Here is a 25701-nt window from a genome sequence, read left to right as displayed (position 1 = left end):
AGACTCGTCCCTGAAAGTAATGTAATAAATGACAGCACAGACTTAAAATGAGGTTTTTAATTATCTTTTGAACAGCAGATTAGGCAATTTCAGTAGACCGTTAAAAACACACAACCCATGATTATATTAGTAGTATTTTGTTAATACATCTTTCATTCTGCAGGAAACCAAAGTAACAATAAGATGAGCAACAATGTGTGAATTGATTGTAGTAAAATTAGCCTCATTTTTAGCTTTGATTCATGGATTTAACAAAAGGAGAAATGCGTTGAGGTAAGACTGTCGGAAGGCTTTAATCAACTTGGCTTTTCATTTATGACACAGGAGAGGGTGTAAAGTCTGCTCAAACGACAAAAACCTTCTAAAACGCTGGAGATTTGGTAATCAATTAATTGAGATTGGATGTTAAGAGGCAATGTGACCAGTTTTGTTAACCAATATACGAGAAAATAGAATTATTCTGAGAGAACTGGCCCCTCTTAAGAAATGAGATGTTCAGGATCGGCTTTTAAAGGAACAATACAAACGTCCCGGCGAGGACATGGCTACCGCTCTGCAGCGATTAGCTTAGCATTACAATTGTAGCGGCTTAAAGCAAAGCTTAGAAACTTTAAAGATGACTAATTGCTCTTTGGATTTTGTTGCTGAATGTTTAGCATAGAAAAATAAATATTGTGTTAGGAACACATAAAATGACGTGGAAGAGCCCAGCAACAGGAAACCAGCTAATACTCACAGCTTCGTTCACTTTGACCTGCGCAGAGAATAAAGTGCAGCCCGTCACCGATGACACAAGACAAGCAATTCCTCCCATTCAATATTTACGCTAAGCTAATGCTAGTTACCTTGATGTTTAACTCACACGAGTATTACCCACGAACTCACCTAAAATCACTGCAAACATGCGAGCGTGCTTATTTCCCAAAGGGTAAAACTGCTAAACTGTGTACTCGTTTGTGTTTCTCACACAAGGAAGACAAATAAGAATCTAAAGCCACAGACGAGTCGCGTGTGCAGATGCAATAATGACATCATCGTATCCGGTGTTTATTATTTCTGGAAACGACCAGATTATGTGGAAAAATAAAACGTTTCTTGACAATCTCTCTTGTCGGGCAGATAAACGGAGGATTTTACAGCAACTATGATTACTTTGGTATTAGTGCGATTCTAGATTCTAGCTGGATAGGAGGAACGTTTTCTGGAGGCTGATGTCAGGCGGCAGCAGCAGCTTGGCTCCGCCCTGAGCCCCGCCCGCAGCCCCGCCCGCAGTCCAGAAGATAGAGCGATGAGGAGGAAACAACAGACCAAATGATCCGTTTGTGGGCCGGAGGACGGACTCAGTTCCTGTCCCCCGAGACCAGCTGAGCAACCCCAGCCCCGCTCAGTGTCTCCCTCTGGTGGAGACCCTTGGAGTCTGAGTCTAGTAACAAACCTCGACTTCTTCACATCCCTCCGAGTATTTCTGAATGAACGTCTCGAACCTGAAAGACACGTCGTCGGTAGAACGGCTCAGAAGAGCAAAGAGCAGCAGTCTGCTGGTAAAGCAATCATCCGTAAACGTGTAGGCGCCGTGCACGCTCCCGTGCACGCTGCCGTGCACGCTCACCTGTCACTGGCCGATCGACAGCCAGCGCTCGCTGCTCGTCTGCATGTCCTGACCGCTCAGAGGCTCCCGCAGTCGGACCTTCATTTCAACCAGGCCTCCCGTGTGCTTGCGGCCGTCCATCACCTGACAGGGGTCACACGGGGTCACAGGGGTCACACACCGGGGCCAGTGAACACGTCGGAGGACTTGTGTCTCACGCACCTCGACGATCTCCCTGATCTCACTCTGGGACTCCAGCTTGTCCAGCTTTACGAGGGCCGTCCCGATCGGCTTGTCGCTCCTCAAGAAGCCTCTGAGACAACGAGCAGGACACGGAGCAGGCAGGACACGAAGCAGGCAGGACACGAAGCAGGCAGGACACAAAGCAGGCAGGACACAAAGCAGGCAGGACACGGAGCAGGCAGGACACGGAGCAGGCAGGACATGAAGACGGTCGGGAGACAGTGAGACTGATTTTAGTCCTCGGTAACCCTCGGCTGGAGCTGAGAGACACGGTAATACCTGGAATACTGCTATAATGGTGATCATTATACTAAAACTACTACAACAATGATTGTACTACTAAAAGCGACTACTCCTAATAACATTAATACTCCTAATGAATCTGATATTAAACTATTTCTGATGATGCTGCTAATACTAGTGCTGACCCCCCCCCCGCCTGAGACTCACCCTTTGTGCAGCAGCTCCAGCTTCAGCCCCTTCGACGCCACCACCCTCTTGAAGCTGCGGTGGTTCCGGTTGATGGACAGGGTGAAGCTCTGGTTATATTCTGGGAGGGACAGACGAAGACGTCCACGTCCTTATCAATACACAGGCTGTCCCCACTTAAGGACGCACTTATTCAACGACGACTCGGCGTTAAGACGGGCTTCCCGAAACGTAAAAGTGTTTAGGAAGGACTCGCCGGGTTTAGGGAAGGACTCGCCGGGTTTAGGGAAGGACTCGCCGGGTTCAGGGAAGGACTCGCCGGGTTCAGGGAAGGACTCGCTGGGTTTAGGGAAGGACTCGCTGGGTTTAGGGAAGGACTCGCTGGGTTTAGGAAGGACTCGCTGGGTTTAGGAAGGACTCGCTGGGTTTCGAGAAGGACTCGCTGGGTTTCGAGAAGGACTCGCCGTTCGTCTCTACGCGTTCCTATGTGGCTATGCGTCCCTGCGCGGCTCTACGTGTCCCTGCGCGTCTCTACGGGTCCCTACGCGTCTCTACGTGTCCCTACGCGTCTCTACGTGTCCCTACGCGTCTCTACGTGTCCCTACGTGTCCCTACGTGTCCCTACGCGTCCCTGCACGGCTCTACGTGTCTCTACGTGTCCCTACGTGTCTCTACGTGTCTCACCCGGGGAGCTGCTGTTCTTGACGACGGCCGTTCTGTGTCTCTGCGGCTGCTCCTGGAGCCACAAATCAAAAAGCAACAGTGAGAAAGCACCGACCCGAAGGAGGGACTCGTCACAGACGGTGCTTCTCACCGAGCTGGGGGACGGGAAGTCAAACTTGATGTAGGCGTCCAAGTCGTTGCTCTGAATCCCTGCAGATAAAGAGCAGCAACATTTATCGCTTCCATTCATGAAGGCCCGCCTAAAGTCACCGCAACACATATTTACGACTCCTAAAATGACTCGTATATAAAATAAATGAATAAAACAAAGTCAGAAAACGTTCATTTCATTTAAGGTTGAATTTTCACAAAAAACAAAACTGTTTTTAATCTTAAAAAAAAACTCAGGACTTGACACTTTACAAACACTGAACTCAGAAACATTGCCCCCCCCCCCCCCCCCCCCCCCCTCTTACCACTGGGAGCAGGAAGATTCATCGCTTTGACGATGACAACAACCATGTCGGTGCTGCTCAGCTCTGGAAATATCCTGAGAGGAGAGACAGAAAACTAAAGGATTGCCTCGGAAACAAGCAATATCAGGAGACCCACCCCCCCCCACCCCCCCCGCCAACAGGAAAACGGACGAAACTGGAAGAAAGGAAGTTCGATTTAGCAGTGAGACATAAATATCCAAGTCATGCTAAAGAACGCTCAAAACATATATTTGTATTACTCCTGGTATACAAGCACAATTTGTCAGAACACAACTTATACGACGTGCTCGGAAAAAACAGCTTCAGTGGCTTAAGCTCAGGCTGAAATTGTTGCCACGGAAACAATACAAATTTAAACTGTGAAAAACTGAAGATGTGGGTTTTTTTTTATCCTCCTTTCTACAGGTGTTTTGACTAAAATATTTAGAATACTTCCTTAAGTATTCCTACAGCAAAGACAGCAGCTAAAGTATTTTAGTATTCTTAGAGTTATGGGCCGGACTAATGTTTGGTACTTTCCCCTATAATGATAATATAGAAAACAGAAAAGATACTAAATGCTGCTAGTATTCAGCACTTACCTGTCGGACTGGATGTGGGCGGAGCTAAAACACAGTCAGGTTTGAGCTTTTCTTCAATCACTCAACAGATCAAAAAGCTGCTGCTTGTTCTTTTACCTTGCTCAAGGAATCTTTACACCTCAGAATAAACGGATCAGATATTTGGGTGAAGCGATCCGTTCCTACCTGGCGGTGTGAAACGACCTCTGCTCAAAGGCGTGCTGGGGAGGAGGCAGCCCTCGGGACTGAGCCAGCTTCAGGACCTCCAGACTCTTCTTACAGCCCTCCGCCAGACTCTCGAACCTGCATCAGTCACGTGATCAACACCGGTCAATACCGCAGCACGATCCACCGATGCTTTACCTCATTAACCTGCTAGACTGGCTAAAGAAACACATTCATTCATTCCTTTTCTTAACCGCTTAATCCGAAATCCAGGTCACAGGATCTACTGGAGCCAATCCCAGAGGGTCAATGGGCGGGGCGAGGTACACCCCGGACAAGCCGCCAGTTCACCGCGGACACACACGCTCGCTCCTACGGAGGTGGGAGGAGAACCCGGAGAGAACCCGGAGAGAACCCGCGCAGAGCCGGGAGAACATGCAGACGCCTCAAACAAAGGTTGGATGTGACCTGTGACCTTGTTGCTGTGAGGCAACAAGGTCACAGGTCACAGCTGAGGTCACGCTTACTTCGTCGTCTCCTTCACGTTGCCCAGGTGAGTGAAATGCTTTGCGCGAGTCACACATTTCTAAAAGAAGGAGAGAAATCTCATGTCAGTTGTCCGTAACGACGACCCGACGAGGACGGGCATTATGGGATGCGTTCGCCTCACCTCGCTCTGCTCTTGGAGGATCTTGGCCAGGTGAGCGTAAACCTGCTCTTCTTTCTCTGAGACCTGCACATCGCAGTGATGCACCAGAATGAAGTCTTCGTCTTCGTCTTCGTCAGTCGGGGGCGACGGCACCTACAACCCGGGGAGGGTCAGCGTTTCAATGTTTCATTCAGCTGTCTAATAAATATATTCATCATCATCATCATCATCAGCAGCAGCAGCTTCTTTGAGCTCTCTGTCGCACATTTAAACTAAAATACAAATCATCAAAAGTTGCCTGACGGAGCCATTTTAGGCAAATATAGAAGCAGTTTGATGTCGTACTGCTGAAGCGTTCAGGCGGACGGTCGGCCTGCAGAGCCTCCGGGCATCTCATTCATCATGGGGGGGGGTCAGAAGCACAGAGAACGGGGGTCGTCTGCTGCAGCGATGCGCCATGCTAGGTTTACAGTGACCTCTATCCATCTCAGGACGCTCACCTTCCTCATGTCCACCGTTTGGCCGCAGCGCGCCGCTTCGATCATGGGGTCGAGGCCCTTAGCAGCACGGAGGCAAGCCTTCGCCTGCTCCATGTTGCTCTCCTGCTTCGCCTGCAGAGCTGCTTTCATGTACTTCCTCTTCCTGCCCTCGAGGAACTCAAGCTGCTGATTCGCTGGAGGATAAAATAAACAGACAATTTGGAGTAAAACAATTACAAACAACAACTTATAATTTTTATTGGCGAAAACAATAGTAACTAGAAAAGCACTCAGAGCACAGACCTCCCCCAAGCTGCTCATTCCCCCTCCTAACTGGATCTACACCGTCCACATGGGGATCTGGATCAGCACCAGAAGGTTCTAGATCAGGGGTGGGCAAACTTTTTGACTCGCGGGCCACAATGGGTTCTAAAATTTGACAGAGGGGCTGGGCCAGGAACAGATGGATGGAGTATTTGTGTATTGTGTATTTGTGTATTTGTGTGAGCTAGTATAAATGACATGCAAAACCCATTACATGAAAGGATTTGGCTTTTTACAGGCAGCATTACAAGAAAAAGGTCAAATGAATCGGGTTTAATTCTAGTAAAATTTAATTTAATGATATAATTTGGACAAGTTCGGTGGGCCAGATCAAATAGCCCAACGGGCCGCATATGGCCCCCGGGCCTGGGTTTGCCCATGCCTGTTATAGATTGTTCTTGGTGTCTTTATTCACCAACCATGAAAAGTCAAAGTGAATCAGAGTTGAGTATTTTTAACTGATTCTTGAATCCGTAAATGGAGATTTAATGTTAAAATGAATGTATTGCATCTATTTCCACTTCTTAATGAGGTGAAAGGTGAAGAATGATGACGATGACGTGGCACACACACGTACCCTAAACAAATCACCAGACAGTAATCCACTGGATCCGATTCGATTCTCGGGTCATTCCTTCGCGTATTCTGAGGCGTTCTCGTGTCTTTCACGCGTAACGTTCCGTCCCTGAACCTCTCGGGGTGGAACGGGGACTGACCTGTGGAGGAGAGCATGCCGGCCGCTCTGTCAGGCGAGGGTGACGGAGGCCTTCCCCGTCCTTGGTCCGCGGTGGAGCAGGTTAAAGTGGATTTCTTCAGCTCTTCTGGAACAGCGGACTTTGACAAAAATATAGAACAAAACCCACAGTCTTAACTTTTTAACCAGCAAACACTCGATACAAGTAATATACAACACGCTGATGGTAGCCTACCCCCTCCCCTCTTTCTTCATCATCATCATCATTTGTTATTTCAACATTTTCAGTGGAGGTAAGCTTATTGGCTGCCACGAGAGCAGCAGCCAATCCGTGCTCTGCTCCTGTGGCCTTCTGACCTGGGATTGGTGGAAACCCTGAAAGGTGAGACAGAATTCTCATCCTCTAGGCAGACACTGATGGAGATTTATCCTTCTGGTTGAGGACAAACACACATTTGTTGTGTAGGTACAGAGACTCGTATACAATAGCTCAAATACTTCAGTTGTACAACATTAAATGTAGCGTAGATAATACACCGTCGACTACAAACAGGAATCACGAGAATCGGCTCACCAGGGGGAACCGGCAGCTCCTCGAAGTTAACCGCCTTCCCTGCTTTGTGAGCCCGAATGGCGCTCTGGTATTGCTGCAGGAGAACACATGCTAACTTCACACAGCAGCGCTAACGCTAATGTAACACTGTGAAAAGCTTCCATTCACTAAGAAACCGGCGTTAATAACGGAGCTGCGTAGAGGTAAATACAAACATTAGCTGCAGCGCTAGCACCTTGGCGATACGGTCATGCATTCGGGCCTTGCGATCGTCTCCATTAGCTTTAGCCTGGCTGGACGCCTCCACATATTTGGCTCGCCTCTGCTCAAGAGCCTCCGACACGTCTTTGGGAGCTGGAGGAGCTGACGGAGGAGCAGACGGAGGAGCAGACGGAGGAGCTGACGGAGGAGCAGACGGAGGAGCTGACGGAGGAGCTGACGGAGGAGCAGATGGTGGAGCAGAGGTTAGCGTATGAGACAGTGGGGTTTAGAGGTTGTACACAGACATGACCTCACTCTCCGTTAAGGGCTTCATGAAGTATTTAATTGTAATTCTAGTCGGCACTCACGAGTGAATAGAACCAACAACATGGCGTCGCCTTGAAGTTACAGTGCTAAGATGCTTCCGTTTAGCCGTGTAATATTTACCACAGCTTTCCAGAAAGAATGCAGCTCCTGTGTAAAACGACTCACAACAAGATTTAAGGTTATTTTGAGTACTACTATGGAGTATTTCTAGCTTTCTTGCTGGTAGGTTTCCCAGATTATTTTCGATTTGTGCTTCGAGCACCACAAGTGGATTGCTTTAGATCAGGGGTGTCAAACTCATTTTGAGCATTATGGCTGCCCTCAAAGGGCCAGTTGTAAATGTAACTAAATGTAATGTAATGTAAATAAATGTAACTACTCCCTAACATGCTGCTAAATAACTGCATTTACTACTACATACTTAATTAAATTATAAATATTACATATGCAGTTGCATAGTTCTAAAAATATATCGATACCTTACTGCTGTAATAATATCCGCCGAGGTTATGTAATCGCCGGCGTCTGTCTGTAATTTGTTCTTCAATATCTCCATTGATTATTGACCGATATTTAGGGAATTTAACACAGTCATGTAGGGGGGGGGGGGGGGGGCTCTATCTCACCACTGAATATCATCTGGGTCGGATCCAGAATGGAGTCAGCAACAAATATTTAATTTTAACATTAAAACCATTTACAGATTAGAAATCAGTTACAAATACACATCAACTCTGATTCACTTTTACTTTTCAGCATTTTACAAAAACCAATGTCTGCCCAAAGCTCTAGCGGGCCACAAAAAATGACGTGGCGGGCCACATTGGCCCCCGGGCCTTGAGTTTGACACACATGCTTTAGATCCTTTACTGGACAGGAAGCAGACATCTCTGCAGTTCAGAGCACCAACAAGTCGAAAATAGAAAAGCAGCTCGTTCCCCTCCTAACTGGATCTGCACCGTCCACACGGTGATCTGGATCAGCACCAGAAGGTTCTAGATTGTTCTTGGTATCTTTATACACTAACATGAAAAGTCAAAGTGAATCAGAGTTGATTTTTGAATCCATAAATGGAGTTTTCTATGTTACGGACCCATGTTTCATAATTATCTGAGTTTTGAGGAACAAAGTTTGAAGCTCCATTGACTGCTATGTTAATGAAAGTTTCAAAGTGATCCAGAATCCAGGATCTCTTCTGGATCACCTGTTCCTGGTCATCGTGTTGACCTTATCATCACCTGAGGCTGCTGCAGCCGGTTGCAGCACCGGTTTGGTTCGGTGGGATGAAGCTTCGTTTACCGGAGCGCTGAGTCCTCCTGTAACGAGATCAAACGAAACATGCAGAACCCAAATGAGACCGTTTCAAGGAGCCACTAATCCATCTCCTCACGTACATCCTCTTTCTGGAGCCTCATGCTCGTGCCATTTTAACATATATTCCAGTGTTGGTGCTTACAATGAATCACATCAAATAGTTCCTCTGATACATTTTTGCTATGTAGAAGATTTGATCTAAATGCTACTTTGTCATTTCTCCCTTCCATTTTCCCTGTAAATTAACTTCAAACCTAAAATATGAACGGAACTATACATTGTGCTCACAATTATTAGGCAAGTGATCATATCATCATCAAGAAGATCAATATCCAGGTGTGCATAATTATTAGGCAGCTTCTTTTCCTAATTGAATTCCTTTTGAATAGTGTCCGGGAGGTCACAAAAAGGTGATCAACAGATTAAGAAACTGACAGACTCCATGAATGGAAGGCTGGAAGAAAGGCGGCCACCGACTTCATATTTTAAACTACCAGAAATTTGTATTTGTAAATTTTGAGTTTATTATTCTCACTTTAATTTAGCTTCATATTAATTCCTCAATAATTGTGGCGAGATAGATATTCTCCTAAGAAAGCAAAAACCTCACTTGCACATTATTAAATATTAAGGTTTGAGGTTTAGTAATTGCTCAATAATACAACTCGACTAATAGTTTTATTAGTGAGCGTATAAAAGCGTTTGCTTTCATACCCTGCCCCGGAGACGGAGGAAGTCCACTCAGGTCGACTGCTCGTCCATTCGCCGAGGCCTCGACTGCTGCACCGAACCGCTGCCAAACACAACGACGTTCTTTGTCATTACTACGTTTCAAATACTCGAGAGATAGATCCTGTTAGAAACGCAGCAGACTCAAAGGCTTCCAAAGCAATGATATGTAACATGAAATACTACGCGTGTGTGTGTGTGTGTGTGTGGGGGGGGGGTTCCACTGACCTTGCTGGTCCTCAAGTAAAGCCTCGCTTGGTCTAAATCTCCCTCGTGCTTCGCCCTCAGCGCCGCCATCTTGTATTCTCTCTGCCGCTCCAAAAGCAGCGTCTTGTTCGCTGCGGGTTCACAAGACGGCGACTCTGAACAATGACCACACTGAGAGACGAGCATCACGCGTTGACCGGTCAGGAGACAACGGCCTCACAATCTGGCTGTGAAAACACATCCCATCATCTTCTCCATTAAATGCGTCAACAGGAAAAGTGAGGAAGCCTCGGCGCTCCATTGGCTGTGACGTCATCACTGTTAAAATCAATGTGTGCTGGAAAACTAAATAAAAGAATCAGTGTAGTTGAACATAGTTCACTCCTCGTCATTAGTTCCAGTTCTCCATCATTAAGCCACGCCCTGGTGAGCTCTCAAAGCCCATGTCCCTCGCTAGCATTAGCATTTATAGCAGCGCTTGAGTCAGTATCTTGTTCAGCAGCCTTCTGTTACGTTACGTTTTTGTCTGCTCTCTGTCTCTCTATCGCTCTTTGTTTTTCACTCTCCTCCTACCGGTCATTGTCTCTTTGTCTTTCTACCGCTGTCTCTCTCTCTCTCTCTCTCTCTCTCTATCTCCTTCTCAGCCCAGCCGGTCAGACAGATGGCCGTCCACCATGAGTCTTAGGTTCTGTTCAAGGTTTCTGCCTGTTAAAGTAAAGTTCTTCCTTGCCTCCGTCTCCATAGTTCTTGCTCTTGTGGGTCAAGTTGGGTTCTGTCTCTCCCTGCTGATCCTGTAAAGTGCCTTGAGATGACTTCCTGTTGTGATCTGGTGCTAGAGAAATAAAACTGAACTGAATTGATTACATTATTTATGACATTATTCATGTCCCCGATTGGGACTTGGGACTCCAGTGGCAACAGGAGGAGGGATGTCTGCACAATTTTCACATCCTAGGTCTCACTGACGGATTACTTTAACCTGAAAGCTGCTTTTATTTCCAGTGTAACATTTTAGAAAGTGTGTAAAGCGTGTAAGATAACACACATCAAAGTCACACATCCCAGACACAGACGAGCATGAAGCTTATCACTGCTGTAATAAATGCGATAATAAGCGCAGGGTGTTGGGCAGGGCAGGGGTCGGGAACCTTTTTGACTAAGAGAGCCATAGGTTCCCGACCCCTGACTTGGGGAAAGGGGCAGGAACAAAGACTCAACTGCAGAGAAACCTTTCCAGAATTCTGTCAAACTGCTCCCCAACCTCCCGACGTGAACGGCGACGCAAGCCTCACCTGATCCAGCCGGCTCCTCTGGAGATGGGACGGCGCTCGGCGTGGGCCCGGCGCAGAGGGACGAGTGCGGCGCACTGCTGGGGGCGAGGGCCGTCGGCACTGGACTGGGTTTGGGAGGTGATGGAGGAGAAGGAGGAGGAGCTGGTTGTTGAGAGGCAGCACCTGGGACTCCAGTGGCAACAGGAGGAGGGAGGTCGGCCTCGTTCACCGGCCGTCCTTTATTCACAGCGGTTAACATCGTCTCTAGAGTCTGGAGGGAGAAATATCACAGTTCTCTTCGTCTGCAGAACGGGAGTATTCCATGTGAAATGGAGGACGCCTGATATCTTATGAACGTGTACGCTCTTATTCCAGATTAATGCTGATTGCACAATTCTCACATCTTAGGTCTCACTGACGGACTACTTTAACCTGAAAGATGCTTTTATTTCCAGTGTAACAGACAGTTTGTCCCCTGAGGGGTCGCCACAGCAAACCAACGTTCTCCACTTCACCCTGTCCTTTGCATCGTCCTCCCCAACACCAGCCACTCTCATGTCCTCCCTCACTACGTCCATGTCTCTTCTCCTGGGTCGTCCTCTAGCCCTGTCCTTTGCATCGTCCTCCCCAACACCAGCCACTCTCATGTCCTCCCTCACTACGTCCATGTCTCTTCTCCTAGGTCGTCCTCTAGCCCTGTTCCCTGGCAGTTCCATCCTCAGCATCCTTCTACCGATATAGTCCCTGTCTCTCCTCTGGACATGTCCAAACCATCAAAGTCTGGTCTCTCTGACCTTGTCTCCAAAACGTCTAACCTTCACTGTCCCTCTGATTGTCTCATTTCTAATCCTGTCCAACCTGGTCCCTCCCAAGGAGAACCTCAGCATCTTCATCTCCTCCACTTCTAGCTCCGCCTCCTGTCTTTTCCTCAGAGACACTGTCTCTAAACCGTATGGATGTTTTTATACATTCAAATAAAACATTATATATGAATGATAAACCCTGGAAAGCCGTGTTGCGTGTAGGTAAAACACAAACCATAATTGAACATGTCGTATTTAAACGATATGTTTCACTCACCTTCAGGCCGCGGTCGTATCTTCTGACCTTAGACGCCTCCCCTGCAGTCTTGGCCTTTAGTAGAGCTGCCCTGTACATGCCGATTCTCTCCCCCAGGGTGAACTCCAGGCTGCCAGGTGCTGCTGAGGAGCGCATCACTTCCTGCCGCTTCGCCTAAACCACAGGCAGGTTGCTGTCAGCACTGGATAATACATTATACAGCACATAGAGCTGCAGAATAATACGCAGGTATTCAAATACTATTTGTAAATATCTTTATACAAAAATGATGTACAATTGAAGTAGGCAGCATGAACCTAAAACAAGGAGAGCACATCCAGGCGCTAACTTTGTGGCTAGCAGCAGCAGCACTAAGCTGTACCTGAACCGCTTCAGGCTCATCCGTCTCAGCGGCGGTCGGGGATGGAGGGGAAATGGTTAGCGCATGCTCAGCCTCCTCGCCACCAACCACTTCCTGCAGCTCTGCCTGAAGAAAACAGCAACCAGGGAAACCGATTTACCGAGAACACGAGCTCGCTCTGTGAAATCTATCAATTCCATGCTTTTTGCAGCAATGTGAACGTTATCAATTGGAATACCACAAAGCTTTTCTTAAGTGCCTTTTGCACATTTAACAATTCTCCATGGGCGGTTGGATGAGAGGCCTCCTGGTATTTCAGGATAAACTTCTGTCCATATTACCGTTGGAAAGACTTCCACACATGTAGAGCGATTCCCTAGAACCATCTGAGGGACTGGTTCTCAGCGGAGGCATATTTGCATTCGGAGTGGTCTTAAATTATGGAAGTAAGCACATCAAATATTCCAGAATGCCTTGTATAAAGCAAACTGGCTCAGTTCAACCAGTTCCTGCTTTGTTACTATTGTTTTTGGAAGCTTTCCTTTGTTTACTTTCATTTCAGCTTGACTGGGTTTTATATCAGCTCATCTGAAATGAAATAAAAACATGTGGTGCTCTGTTATTTACAGAATACTTGCACATTCAGCATTTATTAAATAAATCAATGATTCCTGGATTTTAAAAAATGATAAATGACGCTGCCCACAAGCATTTTTGTTGTCGTTGACTCAAATGTGAACTGGATGATTGCACCTGCTCCTTGAATTGAATAATGGACATAATAACCAGAGATAAAGGTGCTCGGCACGAACCAATAGATCCTCATCATCTTCCAGGTTACCGTCATCTTCATCGTCATCGATATCTTTCATGCAATCGTCGGCCATTCTTGCGATGTCTTCCATGGCGAGCGGGCCTGCAACATAAACATGATGCCGTGCATCCAACAGGTTTCTACCTTATTTATTTTTTAAGTAGGGACAGTACATATCACGGTAATGAACATATTAAAATACGTAAATATGCCAGATTATAGCCAAAGCTCACGTCCACAGACTCAGGTAGAGCGATACAGATCAAAGGAATTATAGGAAATGGGAAATTCTTGCACTATAAAACTAACTTTCATTGTATTCTATGCTCAACAATTACCTGTGTAGAGTGTCGCAGCGCATCGCACAAAGCCCGAAGGTGCCTTTCATATTTTCTTTCTGTAAATACGAATAATTCAATCGATGATGTTTGGGTTGTTCTGAGCCAGTCCGTGAGATGACTTGTGAATGCTTTAAACCTGGGGGGCCTCCCTCACTGTCGTTGGTAAACTGTTCCAATGGACACTGCCTTTGTAGGACAGGAAGTTGTGACGTTCCGACGCAAGATCAGAAACATTTCTTCCATAGTTTGGTGATAATGTCAAAAATAACCATCATCAAAGGAGAATTAATATTTGGATAATTATTGCTTTCATTTCTGCAGGTTTTCAACCACAAAGCCCTTTTAAAGCCCTCACCAGCCAGGCCCCTCCTACCTCACAGAGGTGATTATCCCATATTGCCCCACTAGAACCCTGCGGTCCCAAAATGCTGGCCTGCTTCTGGTTCCAGATATTTCCAAGAGCAGACTGGGGGGCGGAGCTTCATTTATCAAGCTCCTTTATTGTGGAACCAGCTCCCTGATTGGTTCATGAGACAGACACCATCTCTATGTTCAAGAGTAGATTAAAGACTTTCCTTTTTAACAAAGCTTATAACTAATCGATGCAGTAATCAGTATAATCAATCTGCTGTCATTAGGCAGCACTGGTGGCTTAACTTCATGACACACTGAGCTCCTCCCCCTTTATCTGGTTATTCATGTTATAAATATATGTCAGTAATCTCTCTCTCTTCCTGTAGTCTTGTTCGCTCTCTCCCGCTGTTTGTCCCTCTTTCTCTTTCAGGTCCTTCTGTCCGTGGTGCTGCAGAACCTGGACCTGTGTCCCTCACCACTGATGTCCACGTCGCTAGCATTAGCATCTATAGCTTTATATCGCTAGCATTAGCATTTCTAGCTCTTTAGCAGCTTGTGTCGTGTAAATGCACGACGTTTTTGTCTGCTCTGTTCTCTCTGTTTTTGACTCTCCTATCGGTCCTCGTCTCTGCCTCTCCGCCCCCCCCCCCCATCAACCCAACAGGTCAGCCCCCCCCCCCCGTGTCTCCCCGATGCACATTTAAAGTTACGTTCTGCCGCTATAGAACTTAAACTGACTCACTCTTTCCCTTCCGCTTGGCTCTTCCTCCGGTCGCAGCTTTATTTCCAGTGATAGCAGCGAGTTCAGCCTCCAGGTCCGGGTCGTCCACGTCCATCATCGTCTCCTCGGGGTCCAGGTCTACGAAGAGACCCAGCTGAGAACCGGGAGGTAAGAGAATAGCAACGGTTACCGTGGCGTTACCAAACCTTTTTACGCGGTTCTTTACCTGCCTGGCTCCTTTTTACGCGGTTCTTTACCTGCCTGGCTCCTTTTAACGCGGTGCTTTACCTGTCTGGCTCCTTTTTACGCGGTGCTTTACCTGCCTGGCTCCTTTTAACGCGGTGCTTTACCTGCCTGGCTCCTTTTTACGCGGTTCTTTACCTGCCTGGCTCCTTTTTACGCGGTTCTTTACCTGTCTGGCTCCTTTTTACGCGGTGCTTTACCTGTCTGGCTCCTTTTAACGCGGTGCTTTACCTGCCTGGCTCCTTTTTACGCGGTGCTTTACCTGTCTGGCTCCTTTTTACGCGTTTTTTTACCTGTCTGGCTCCTTTTTACGCGGTTCTTTACCTGTCTGGCTCCTTTTTACGCGGTTCTTTACCTGTCTGGCTCCTTTTTACGCGGTTCTTTACCTGCCTGGCTCCTTTTTACGTGGTTCTTTACCTGCCTGGCTCCTTTTTACGTGGTGCTTTACCTGCCTGGCTCCTTTTAACGCGGTGCTTTACCTGCCTGGCTCCTTTTTACGCGGTTCTTTACCTGTCTGGCTCCTTTTTACGCGGTTCTTTACCTGCCTGGCTCCTTTTTACGTGGTTCTTTACCTGCCTGGCTCCTTTTTACGTGGTGCTTTACCTGCCTGGCTCCTTTTAACGCGGTGCTTTACCTGCCTGGCTCCTTTTAACGTGGTTCTTTACCTGCCTGGCTCCTTTTTACGTGGTGCTTTACCTGTCTGGCTCCTTTTAACGCGGTGCTTTACCTGTCTGGCTCCTTTTTACGCGGTTCTTTACCTGTCTGGCTCCTTTTTACGCGGTTCTTTACCTGCCTGGCTCCTTTTTACGTGGTTCTTTACCTGCCTGGCTCCTTTTTACGTGGTGCTTTACCTGCCTGGCTCCTTTTAACGCGGTGCTTTACCTGCCTGGCTCCTTTTTACGCGGTTCTTTACCTGTCTGGCTCCTTTTTACGCGGTTCTTTACCTGCCTGGCTCCTTTTTACGCGGTTCTTTACCTGCCTGGCTCCTTTTTACGTGGTGCTTTACCTGCCTGGCTCCTTTTAACGCGGTGCTTTACCTGCCTGGCTCCTTTTAACGTGGTTCTTTACCTGCCTGGCTCCTTTTTACGTGGTGCTTTACCTGCCTGGCTCCTTTTTACGCGGTGCTTTACCTGCCTGGCTCCTTTTTACGCGGTTCTTTACCTGCCTGGCTCCTTTTAACGCGGTGCTTTACCTGCCTGGCTCCTTTTTACGCGGTTCTTTACCTGCCTGGCTCCTTTTTACGTGGTGCTTTACCTGCCTGGCTCCTTTTTACGCGGTGCTTTACCTGCCTGGCTCCTTTTTACGCGGTTCTTTACCTGCCTGGCTCCTTTTTACGTGGTGCTTTACCTGCCTGGCTCCTTTTTACGCGGTGCTTTACCTGCCTGGCTCCTTTTTACGCGGTTCTTTACCTGCCTGGCTCCTTTTTACGTGGTGCTTTACCTGCCTGGCTCCTTTTAACGTGGTGCTTTACCTGCCTGGCTCCTTTTAACGTGGTGCTTTTCCTGCCTGGCTCCTTTTAACGTGGTGCTTTACCTGCCTGGCTCCTTTTAACGTGGTGCTTTACCTGCCTGGCTCCTTTTTACGCGGTTCTTTACCTGTCTGGCTCCTTTTTACGCGGTTCTTTACCTGTCTGGCTCCTTTTTACGCGGTTCTTTACCTGCCTGGCTCCTTTTTACGTGGTTCTTTACCTGCCTGGCTCCTTTTTACGTGGTGCTTTACCTGCCTGGCTCCTTTTAACGTGGTGCTTTACCTGCCTGGCTCCTTTTTACGCGGTTCTTTACCTGTCTGGCTCCTTTTTACGCGGTTCTTTACCTGCCTGGCTCCTTTTAACGCGGTGCTTTACCTGCCTGGCTCCTTTTTACGCGGTTCTTTACCTGCCTGGCTCCTTTTTACGTGGTTCTTTACCTGCCTGGCTCCTTTTTACGTGGTGCTTTACCTGCCTGGCTCCTTTTAACGCGGTTCTTTACCTGCCTGGCTCCTTTTAACGCGGTGCTTTACCTGCCTGGCTCCTTTTTACGTGGTTCTTTACCTGCCTGGCTCCTTTTTACGTGGTGCTTTACCTGCCTGGCTCCTTTTTACACGGTTCTTTACCTGTCTGGCTCCTTTTTACGCGGTGCTTTACCTGCCTGGCTCCTTTTAACGCGGTGCTTTACCTGCCTGGCTCCTTTTAACGCGGTTCTTTACCTGTCTGGCTCCTTTTTACGCGGTTCTTTACCTGTCTGGCTCCTTTTTACGCGGTTCTTTACCTGCCTGGCTCCTTTTAACGTGGTTCTTTACCTGCCTGGCTCCTTTTTACGTGGTGCTTTACCTGCCTGGCTCCTTTTTACGCGGTGCTTTACCTGCCTGGCTCCTTTTTACGCGGTTCTTTACCTGCCTGGCTCCTTTTTACGTGGTTCTTTACCTGCCTGGCTCCTTTTAACGTGGTTCTTTACCTGTCTGGCTCCTTTTTACGTGGTGCTTTACCTGCCTGGCTCCTTTTAACGCGGTGCTTTACCTGCCTGGCTCCTTTTTACGCGGTTCTTTACCTGTCTGGCTCCTTTTAACGTGGTGCTTTACCTGCCTGGCTCCTTTTAACGTGGTGCTTTTCCTGCCTGGCTCCTTTTAACGTGGTGCTTTACCTGCCTGGCTCCTTTTTACGCGGTTCTTTACCTGTCTGGCTCCTTTTTACGCGGTTCTTTACCTGTCTGGCTCCTTTTTACGCGGTTCTTTACCTGCCTGGCTCCTTTTTACGCGGTTCTTTACCTGCCTGGCTCCTTTTTACGTGGTGCTTTACCTGCCTGGCTCCTTTTAACGTGGTGCTTTACCTGCCTGGCTCCTTTTTACGCGGTTCTTTACCTGTCTGGCTCCTTTTTACGCGGTTCTTTACCTGCCTGGCTCCTTTTAACGCGGTGCTTTACCTGCCTGGCTCCTTTTTACGCGGTTCTTTACCTGCCTGGCTCCTTTTTACGTGGTTCTTTACCTGCCTGGCTCCTTTTTACGTGGTGCTTTACCTGCCTGGCTCCTTTTAACGCGGTTCTTTACCTGCCTGGCTCCTTTTAACGCGGTGCTTTACCTGCCTGGCTCCTTTTTACACGGTTCTTTACCTGTCTGGCTCCTTTTTACGCGGTGCTTTACCTGCCTGGCTCCTTTTAACGCGGTGCTTTACCTGCCTGGCTCCTTTTAACGCGGTTCTTTACCTGTCTGGCTCCTTTTTACGCGGTTCTTTACCTGTCTGGCTCCTTTTTACGCGGTTCTTTACCTGCCTGGCTCCTTTTAACGTGGTTCTTTACCTGCCTGGCTCCTTTTTACGTGGTGCTTTACCTGCCTGGCTCCTTTTTACGCGGTGCTTTACCTGCCTGGCTCCTTTTTACGCGGTTCTTTACCTGCCTGGCTCCTTTTTACGCGGTTCTTTACCTGCCTGGCTCCTTTTAACGTGGTTCTTTACCTGTCTGGCTCCTTTTTACGTGGTGCTTTACCTGCCTGGCTCCTTTTAACGCGGTGCTTTACCTGCCTGGCTCCTTTTTACGCGGTTCTTTACCTGTCTGGCTCCTTTTAACGTGGTGCTTTACCTGCCTGGCTCCTTTTAACGTGGTGCTTTACCTGCCTGGCTCCTTTTAACGTGGTGCTTTACCTGTCTGGCTGCAGCAGCGCCCTGGCCTTTGGGCTGCGGTGCTCTCTTCTTACCAAACATGTTGTTACTGTTGTGGTTTGTTGTCCAACAAGCCCCGAAGCAACGCTCCAAGGGTCTAAACAAACAAACAAACAAACAAACACACACACACACACACACACACACACACACACACACACACACACACACACACACACACACACACACACACACACACACACACACACACACACACACACACACACACACACACACACACACACACACACACACACACACACACACACACACACACACACACACACACACACACACACACACACACACTCATGTTACGTCACCCGCTACTTGGAGTCATGTGATGCCTCGAGCTGAGGGCTAACGAGCTGCTAGCTGTTTGCTAACCATGTTTACTGAGCGGCAATTCAAAAAGTTTGTTTATGAGTAAGCCTGCTGTCGTCACTGTTAGCGCGCGTCCGTACACGCATGTATATCATGAGAAGCGTGTGCGTGTTTACCTGCTCGTTCACTTCAGCAGCTAGCTTCCAGCTAGAGTTTAAGTGCTGTGGTTTGACATGGCAATGTTTGTCAGAGTACGCATGCGCAGAAGAAGGGCGCGTCATCATGACCGGAAGTCTATTCCCTGAATTCAGACTGACTTCCGTGGTGTGACTAATAAAAATCAAATGTGAAATGAAATAATTAAAAGAATAAAATATGAAAGAACACAATATAAAATAGATCCACTACTAATAGCGGTATATTAAATGTAACATAGAATTGAATAAATTAAATTAGTGATACGTAATTTGTCTTCGTTGACGTGTGTGAAGCGGGAGCCCTGGCCCTGTCTCTGGCATCGTTACTGCCCTGACTTACGTAGCCTGCCCTTCCCTGAGTGAAGCAAATGCACAGACAAATCAGGTGTAAATGCAAAGCCATGAAAGCAGACGGCAAGTGATGCATCAATCACTGCAGCTTCAAACCCTTGTGATGTGAATATCTTTACAGTTGTGGCCAATGGTCATGCAAAAAAAAAAAACTATTTAAAGACATCATCCTTTCTAACGACACAAAAGAAGTAAGGACACGATCCAAGTGCTGTAGATGCCGGACTCATCACTGGACATAATGCTCTGACGAGACGCTTTTCCGTTGCAGAGAAACATAACAGCAGACTTGTTGTGACTGACCTGGAGGGACATGATCAGTCCCCGGCTTGAGACGGTTGGCGTCCAGACGCCAGAGTTGTTCGAGCACCTCTGTGATTTTCTGGTTGGCTTGTTGACTGAGAAGGCAGAGAAAGCAACTAACCAAAAAAAGAGGAGGCAATAATCGCTTTGCCTTAAAATACGGGCCATTTTCCACCTTCCTATGTGGGGTATATTCCCAGGAAGTTCTTTTTCTCCTTTTTCTTGGTTTCTCTTGTCAGCACAACAAGGGATAAATCTGACAGCGATGGCTAACAACCTGGCTGATGATCACAGACCTCATAATCATGACTCCCAGATGGAGGCGTCAAGATGCCACAGGCACCTGACCAACCAAATATGATTCAGGGTGCTATAATGATAAGTTAAACCACTGCATTTGCTCAAGTCCATCTTTGCTGTGCAATTTTATTTGTGATGGATGGACAAAAAGAGATGAGTAAGAATCACTTGAGAGGAAGGACAGTGATACAGACACTTCCCTGTTTGTTCTGTTGTATAATTCAACACAGTGATTAATACCAGGCCCTGCTGCTCGGACTCAGATACCCACACTGGCCATGTTGGTGTCTGAATAGAGCGGGGCTTTTTGCGCTATGTAGACACATCTACATATTTGTTTCAAGACGACAACCCGAGATTGCGTTAGGATACTGCATCTTATGGCTACAACAAATATGTCTTGAAGGGAAACTAAACTATAAAGTCTTAAAGTAGCAAACAGTCACCAATCAGCTGACGAGAGGAATTAAATGCATTAGTGTATCTGGTCTATCTCTATTCAATAACAACCCTTACCCTTCTGTTCCCTTGAAAACATTTTTTTGGGGACTTTTCATGTTCTCTAAAATCCCATTTTAGGCGTCAATCCTGACGTATTCAAGTAAGGCAGCCAATTACAAGACAGAGAAATGGCTGCAGCCACACCCAGCATCTCATTTTGGGATTGTATGAAATTATAATTCAAAGTCGTATTGGGATCACTTTCAGGTGTGAAATAAATGTAAATGTGTGAAGTTGTTATTAAAAACCACCCGTGGTTTAGTTATATAAAAAAAAAACACATCATCTGGATGAAACAAGTACATGACGCTCAGTCGCAGTTTATTTTGACAATGCTCTTATTTTGAAAGCCATGTACACGAAAACAGGAAGTCGTCGAGGCGCATGCGCGTGGACTGCACATGTTTTGAAGCGCCTGCGTAGAAAAGATAAAACATCTGCAGAAGTTCACGTTGAGAAAGGTAGCTCTTATTAGTTAAGCGATACAGGAAGCTAACCAGGTAACTACTAGTCATTAGTTAATACAGGAAGCTAACCAGCTAACTATTGGTCAGTAGTTAATACAGGAAGCTAACCAGCTAACTATTAGTCAGTAGTTAATACAGGACGCTAACCAGCTAACTATTAGTCAGTAGTTAATACAGGACGCTAACCAGCTAACTACTAGTCAGTAGTTAATACAGGACGCTAACCAGCTAACTACTAGTCAGTAGTTAATACAGGACGCTAACTAGTCGCAACATGGCAGCTGTCCTGGAGCTGGTTGCTGGAAGCTACGAGCAAATCACCTTTGGCTACCGAGTAAACACCGACGAAGCGGTGAGTCCTGTTATTGATTAGCGTTGTGTTTGTTATTGTTATTGTTGTTGTTGTTATTGTTGTTGTTGTGATTGTTTGTCATCCAGAAGTGGACCGCCCAGCCGAACTTCACGCATCACGCTCACACGGCGTCCATCTCGGCCGTGGCAGCCAGCGAGAGGTTCACCGTCACCGGGAGCAGGGATGAGACCATCCACCTGTACGACATGAAGAGGAGAACCGAGCACGGAGCGTTGCTGCATCACGACGGTGACCGCTGCAGATCGGTGTCCATGTTGGACATTAAGTCGGCCACATTTAACAATCGAGCCCCCCAATGCCACAAAACGCTTTGAACTTTCTCCATGAACATATCAAGATGTTCAACATGGACGGTTGCAAAGATGGATAAAAAAAAAAGCCTTTGGGTGTCCATGGTGGAATTAAACTAACTACAGGCGTCCTCTGAAGCGATATAAATTAAACTAACTACAGGCGTCCTCTGAAGCGATATAAATTAAACTAACTACAGGCGTCCTCTGAATCGATATAAATTAAACTAACTACAGGCGTCCTCTGAATCGATATAAATTAAACTAACTACAGGCGTCCTCTGAATCGATATAAATTAAACTAACTACAGGCGTCCTCTGAATTGATATAAATTAAACTAACTACAGGCATCCTCTGTGAATCGATATAAATTAAACTAACTACAGGCGTCCTCTGTGAATCGATATAAATTAAACTAACTACAGGCGTCCTCTGGATTGATATAAATTAAACTAACTACAGGCGTCCTCTGTGAATCGATATAAATTAAACTAACTACATGCGTCCTCTGTGAATCGATATAAATTAAACTAACTACAGGCGTCCTCTGTGAATCGATATAAATTAAACTAACTACAGGCGTCCTCTGGATTGATATAAATTAAACTAACTACAGGCGTCCTCTGTGAATCGATATAAATTAAACTAACTACAGGCGTCCTCTGTGAATCAATATAAATTAAACTAACTACATGCGTCCTCTGTGAAGCGATATAAATTAAACTAACTACAGGCGTCCTCTGTAAAGCGATATAAATTAAACTCACTACAGGCGTCCTCTGAATTGATATAAATTAAACTAACTACAGGCGTCCTCTGAAGCAATATAAATTAAACTAACTACAGGCGTCCTCTGAAGCAATATAAATTAAACTACCTACAGGCGTCCTCTGAATTGATATAAATTAAACTAACTACAGGCGTCCTCTGTGAAGCGATATAAATTAAACTCACTACAGGCGTCCTCTGAATTGATATAAATTAAACTAACTACAGGCGTCCTCTGAATTGATATAAATTAAACTAACTACAGGCGTCCTCTGTGAATCGATATAAATTAAACTAACTACAGGCGTCCTCTGAATCGATATAAATTAAACTAACTACAGGCGTCCTCTGAATCGATATAAATTAAACTAACTACAGGCGTCCTCTGAATTGATATAAATTAAACTAACTACATGCGTCCTCTGTGAAGCGATATAAATTAAACTAACTACAGGCGTCCTCTGTAAAGCGATATAAATTAAACTCACTACAGGCGTCCTCTGAATTGATATAAATTAAACTAACTACAGGCGTCCTCTGAATTGATATAAATTAAACTAACTACAGGCGTCCTCTGAATTGATATAAATTAAACTAACTACAGGCGTCCTCTGTGAATCGATATAAATTAAACTAACTACAGGCGTCCTCTGAATTGATATAAATTAAACTAACTACAGGCGTCCTCTGTGAATCGATATAAATTAAACTAACTACAGGCGTCCTCTGTGAATCGATATAAATTAAACTAACTACAGGCGTCCTCTGAATTGATATAAATTAAACTAACTACAGCCTGTCTTGGTTTTGTCACCCAATACCAACATTTCTGTTTGAAGTCGATTGCTTTCTTCCTCCTCTCCCATCATTTCATGATGATGATGATGATGATGATGATGTGCCGAAGCACAACTCGTTTATCCACATGTTTAGGATCTTCAGCTGTAGCAGCATATTAAAACGCATCCCCGTATTGAACAGGCAGCATCACCTGTCTGGAGTTCTATGGGTCGTCTCATTTATTGAGCGGAGGAGACGATGGACTCATGTGTGTGTGGAGCACAAAGAAGTGGGAGTGTCTGAAATCCATCAAAGCCCACCAGTGAGCACACCCCGAGCGACATGTTTGTGTTGTTGTTTGTGCTGTTGTTTGCTGACTCGTCTTCTTTCGTTGACTCAGAGGTTCTGTCACATCGCTGTCTGTCCATCCGTCTGGGAAACTCGCACTAACAGTTGGGACAGACAAGACGCTCAGGTAACGTCTGCAGTGCTGCTAGAAAGCGGTTTAGCACGGAATCAGATGACTATGTCATCTTTTCATCCTTTTAGAACCTGGAACCTCATCAATGGAAGATCTGCTTTCATCAAAAACATCAAACAAAGTAGGCGTCCTCTTGGATTGGGACGTAAAGACTTCAAGATCTCAGAGTAATAATACGTTTGACTAACGCCGACGCTTTATTAACAGATGCGCACATCATCAGATGGTCTCCAGATGGTGATAAATACGTGGCTGTGGTGAACAACCGAGTGGACGTCTATGACCTGGAGAGCGCGTCTGTGACGGGAACCATCACAAACCCCACCAGAATCTCCTCCCTCGCATTTTTAAATGTGACTTCTTTGACCGTGACTCTGAGAATCTCGACGTTTATACGGAATGAAATTGCCAAAAAGCCCAGCAGTAACGTTTTATTCTTCAGAACGCCGTCCTGGCCGTCGCCGCCGACGATGACCTCGTGAGGATACACGACTTGGGCCGAGACAAGTGCTTGTGTGAATTTAAAGCTCACGAAACTAGGTAAGGTTATTTAGCTCGTTGGCGTCTTCGCAGCTAGGAGGCGCTTTGGCAACGATGTTCCCACACAGATGAGCGCTGTCAGAATCGGTTTCTGTGAATCCCGCTGATCATTTCTATTGGCTGTTTCATCCTTTGTGACTGCAGAGTGAAGGCGCTGGACAGTTTCATTATGGACGATTACTGCGTGATGGTGACGGCTTCAAATGATGGATTCATCAAAATGTGGAAGCTCTATATGAAGGAGGCGAGTGTTAAAGCCGTTCCGTTATTGAAAAGTGCACCATTGCCCACTGATGTACGGCGTTTACATATTCAGAATAATCATGTATAAAAATGTGAAACATTATTACAAGGCTAAAGTTCTATGAACAAGTTTGTTCAGGAAATACAGAAGATGAGCAGAACGATTGGTTTTCCTTTGTTACCTGACTTCGCTGCTGTTGCTCGACGTCCTTCTGAACAGCAGGAGCTCGAGTCTCCCACTCTCCTTGGGGAAGTGAACACATCGGCCAGACTGACGTGCCTCGCTGTGTGGAAGCCTTCATCGGTGCCTTCATCAGTCCCTGCGGAGCGGCCAGCAGCTAAGGCAACAACGTCTGAAGGTTGCTTTCCTGCAAACGCTAACTTTTATTGCACCTCACCTTACGACAGGAATCAGATGGATAGATGGCCGTTGTAGTTTTTAGCAGATATGGTGACTCGTGCAACAACTTCCTGTATGCTTCTGTCCACAGAACTTGCTCGGGAGCTTTCAAAATCAAAGAGAGTTCGTATTGCAGAAGAAGTCATTCTTGAAGATGAGAGCAAACCCAAGAAGAAGAAAAAGGATGCTGGAAAATAAGTCTGATAATAATAAATACCTTATTAGTTGTTAAATGTTTTATATCTGGACTTATTTTTTCATTGATGTATTTGGTTTTTTTTTGAGAGGGACATAGAGAGGTGATGAAGCACAGGAGAAGAAACTATAAAGTGGGACTGGTGGTAATAAAACTATTTTAATTATTCATGATGTTTTTATCTGGAGTTATATGTAAATTCACACGTTATTAAGGGGAAGTGATTAAAAAAAACTGCGAATGTGGATATTCTTCTAAGGATTTATTTGCTGTACTTGCTGCAGGGTGGTGTAAAGGTAACTACGCAGTATTTTATCGGCTGCAGTAAGATTAATCGGGTATTTTCAAGGATCAAGGATGTCCCTCTCTCCAGGCATGCGAGTTCATCTCCATTGACTGTAGATGCGTCCTCACTAATAAAGACAACGAAATGGATGTCTAAAGTTGCTGTAAAGTACGACGCACTAATGTAAGCAAACTTTATATTAGTTTGGAAGAGTCATTTCTTTCAAACTTTATTTTATGTCCACTAATTGTTTTCAGCGGGCGGTGCAGTGTTAGCGCTGTTGCCTCAGCAAGAAGGTCACAGGTTCTCAAATCAGTTATGAGCTTACTGCAGTATTTTAGACCTCTATTCTCTGACATCCAGTCTTTTGCACGACTGTACTATTTCTATTTTAATATTCTTTAACCTCTAAATTAATGAGCCATCTTGGTTAAATTACAGTTTGTACATTAGGAAAAACGTTGATCTGGAGGTGTCAAAGACACC

At 46.1% G+C, this 25701-nt stretch overlaps 2 protein-coding genes across 2 annotated transcripts; one reads left to right on the top strand and one right to left on the bottom strand.

Moving 5' to 3' along the window:
- Window positions 1-45: 45 nt before the first annotated feature.
- cc2d1b (coiled-coil and C2 domain containing 1B) lies at window positions 46-18969 on the bottom strand. Its single transcript, XM_068748792.1, has 25 exons — window positions 18915-18969; window positions 18397-18511; window positions 14565-14697; window positions 13126-13229; window positions 12335-12439; window positions 11974-12126; window positions 10915-11164; window positions 9644-9777; window positions 9401-9479; window positions 8610-8688; window positions 7080-7215; window positions 6866-6938; window positions 6527-6666; window positions 6314-6431; window positions 5295-5467; window positions 4816-4947; window positions 4673-4731; window positions 4167-4283; window positions 3400-3473; window positions 3075-3133; window positions 2945-2996; window positions 2282-2381; window positions 1811-1901; window positions 1610-1732; window positions 46-1484 (listed from the first exon to the last, which is right to left on the bottom strand). The coding sequence occupies exons 2-24, from the start codon at window positions 18454-18456 to the stop codon at window positions 1613-1615; spliced, it is 2541 nt and encodes an 846-aa protein (XP_068604893.1). The 5' UTR covers window positions 18457-18511; window positions 18915-18969; the 3' UTR covers window positions 46-1484; window positions 1610-1612.
- A 2162-nt stretch (window positions 18970-21131) lies between these two features.
- pak1ip1 (PAK1 interacting protein 1) lies at window positions 21132-25434 on the top strand. Its single transcript, XM_068749060.1, has 10 exons — window positions 21132-21209; window positions 21296-21458; window positions 23271-23391; window positions 23470-23544; window positions 23619-23671; window positions 23758-23903; window positions 23993-24090; window positions 24235-24334; window positions 24557-24692; window positions 24825-25434. The coding sequence occupies exons 1-10, from the start codon at window positions 21132-21134 to the stop codon at window positions 24929-24931; spliced, it is 1077 nt and encodes a 358-aa protein (XP_068605161.1). The 3' UTR covers window positions 24932-25434.
- Window positions 25435-25701: the final 267 nt, after the last annotated feature.

Source organism: Brachionichthys hirsutus, chromosome 15, assembly GCF_040956055.1.
Source record: "Brachionichthys hirsutus isolate HB-005 chromosome 15, CSIRO-AGI_Bhir_v1, whole genome shotgun sequence".
Taxonomy (NCBI): Eukaryota; Metazoa; Chordata; class Actinopteri; order Lophiiformes; family Brachionichthyidae; genus Brachionichthys; species Brachionichthys hirsutus.
Note: the sequence above shows the minus strand (reverse complement) of the source record. Positions and strands in the feature narration are given on the sequence as shown.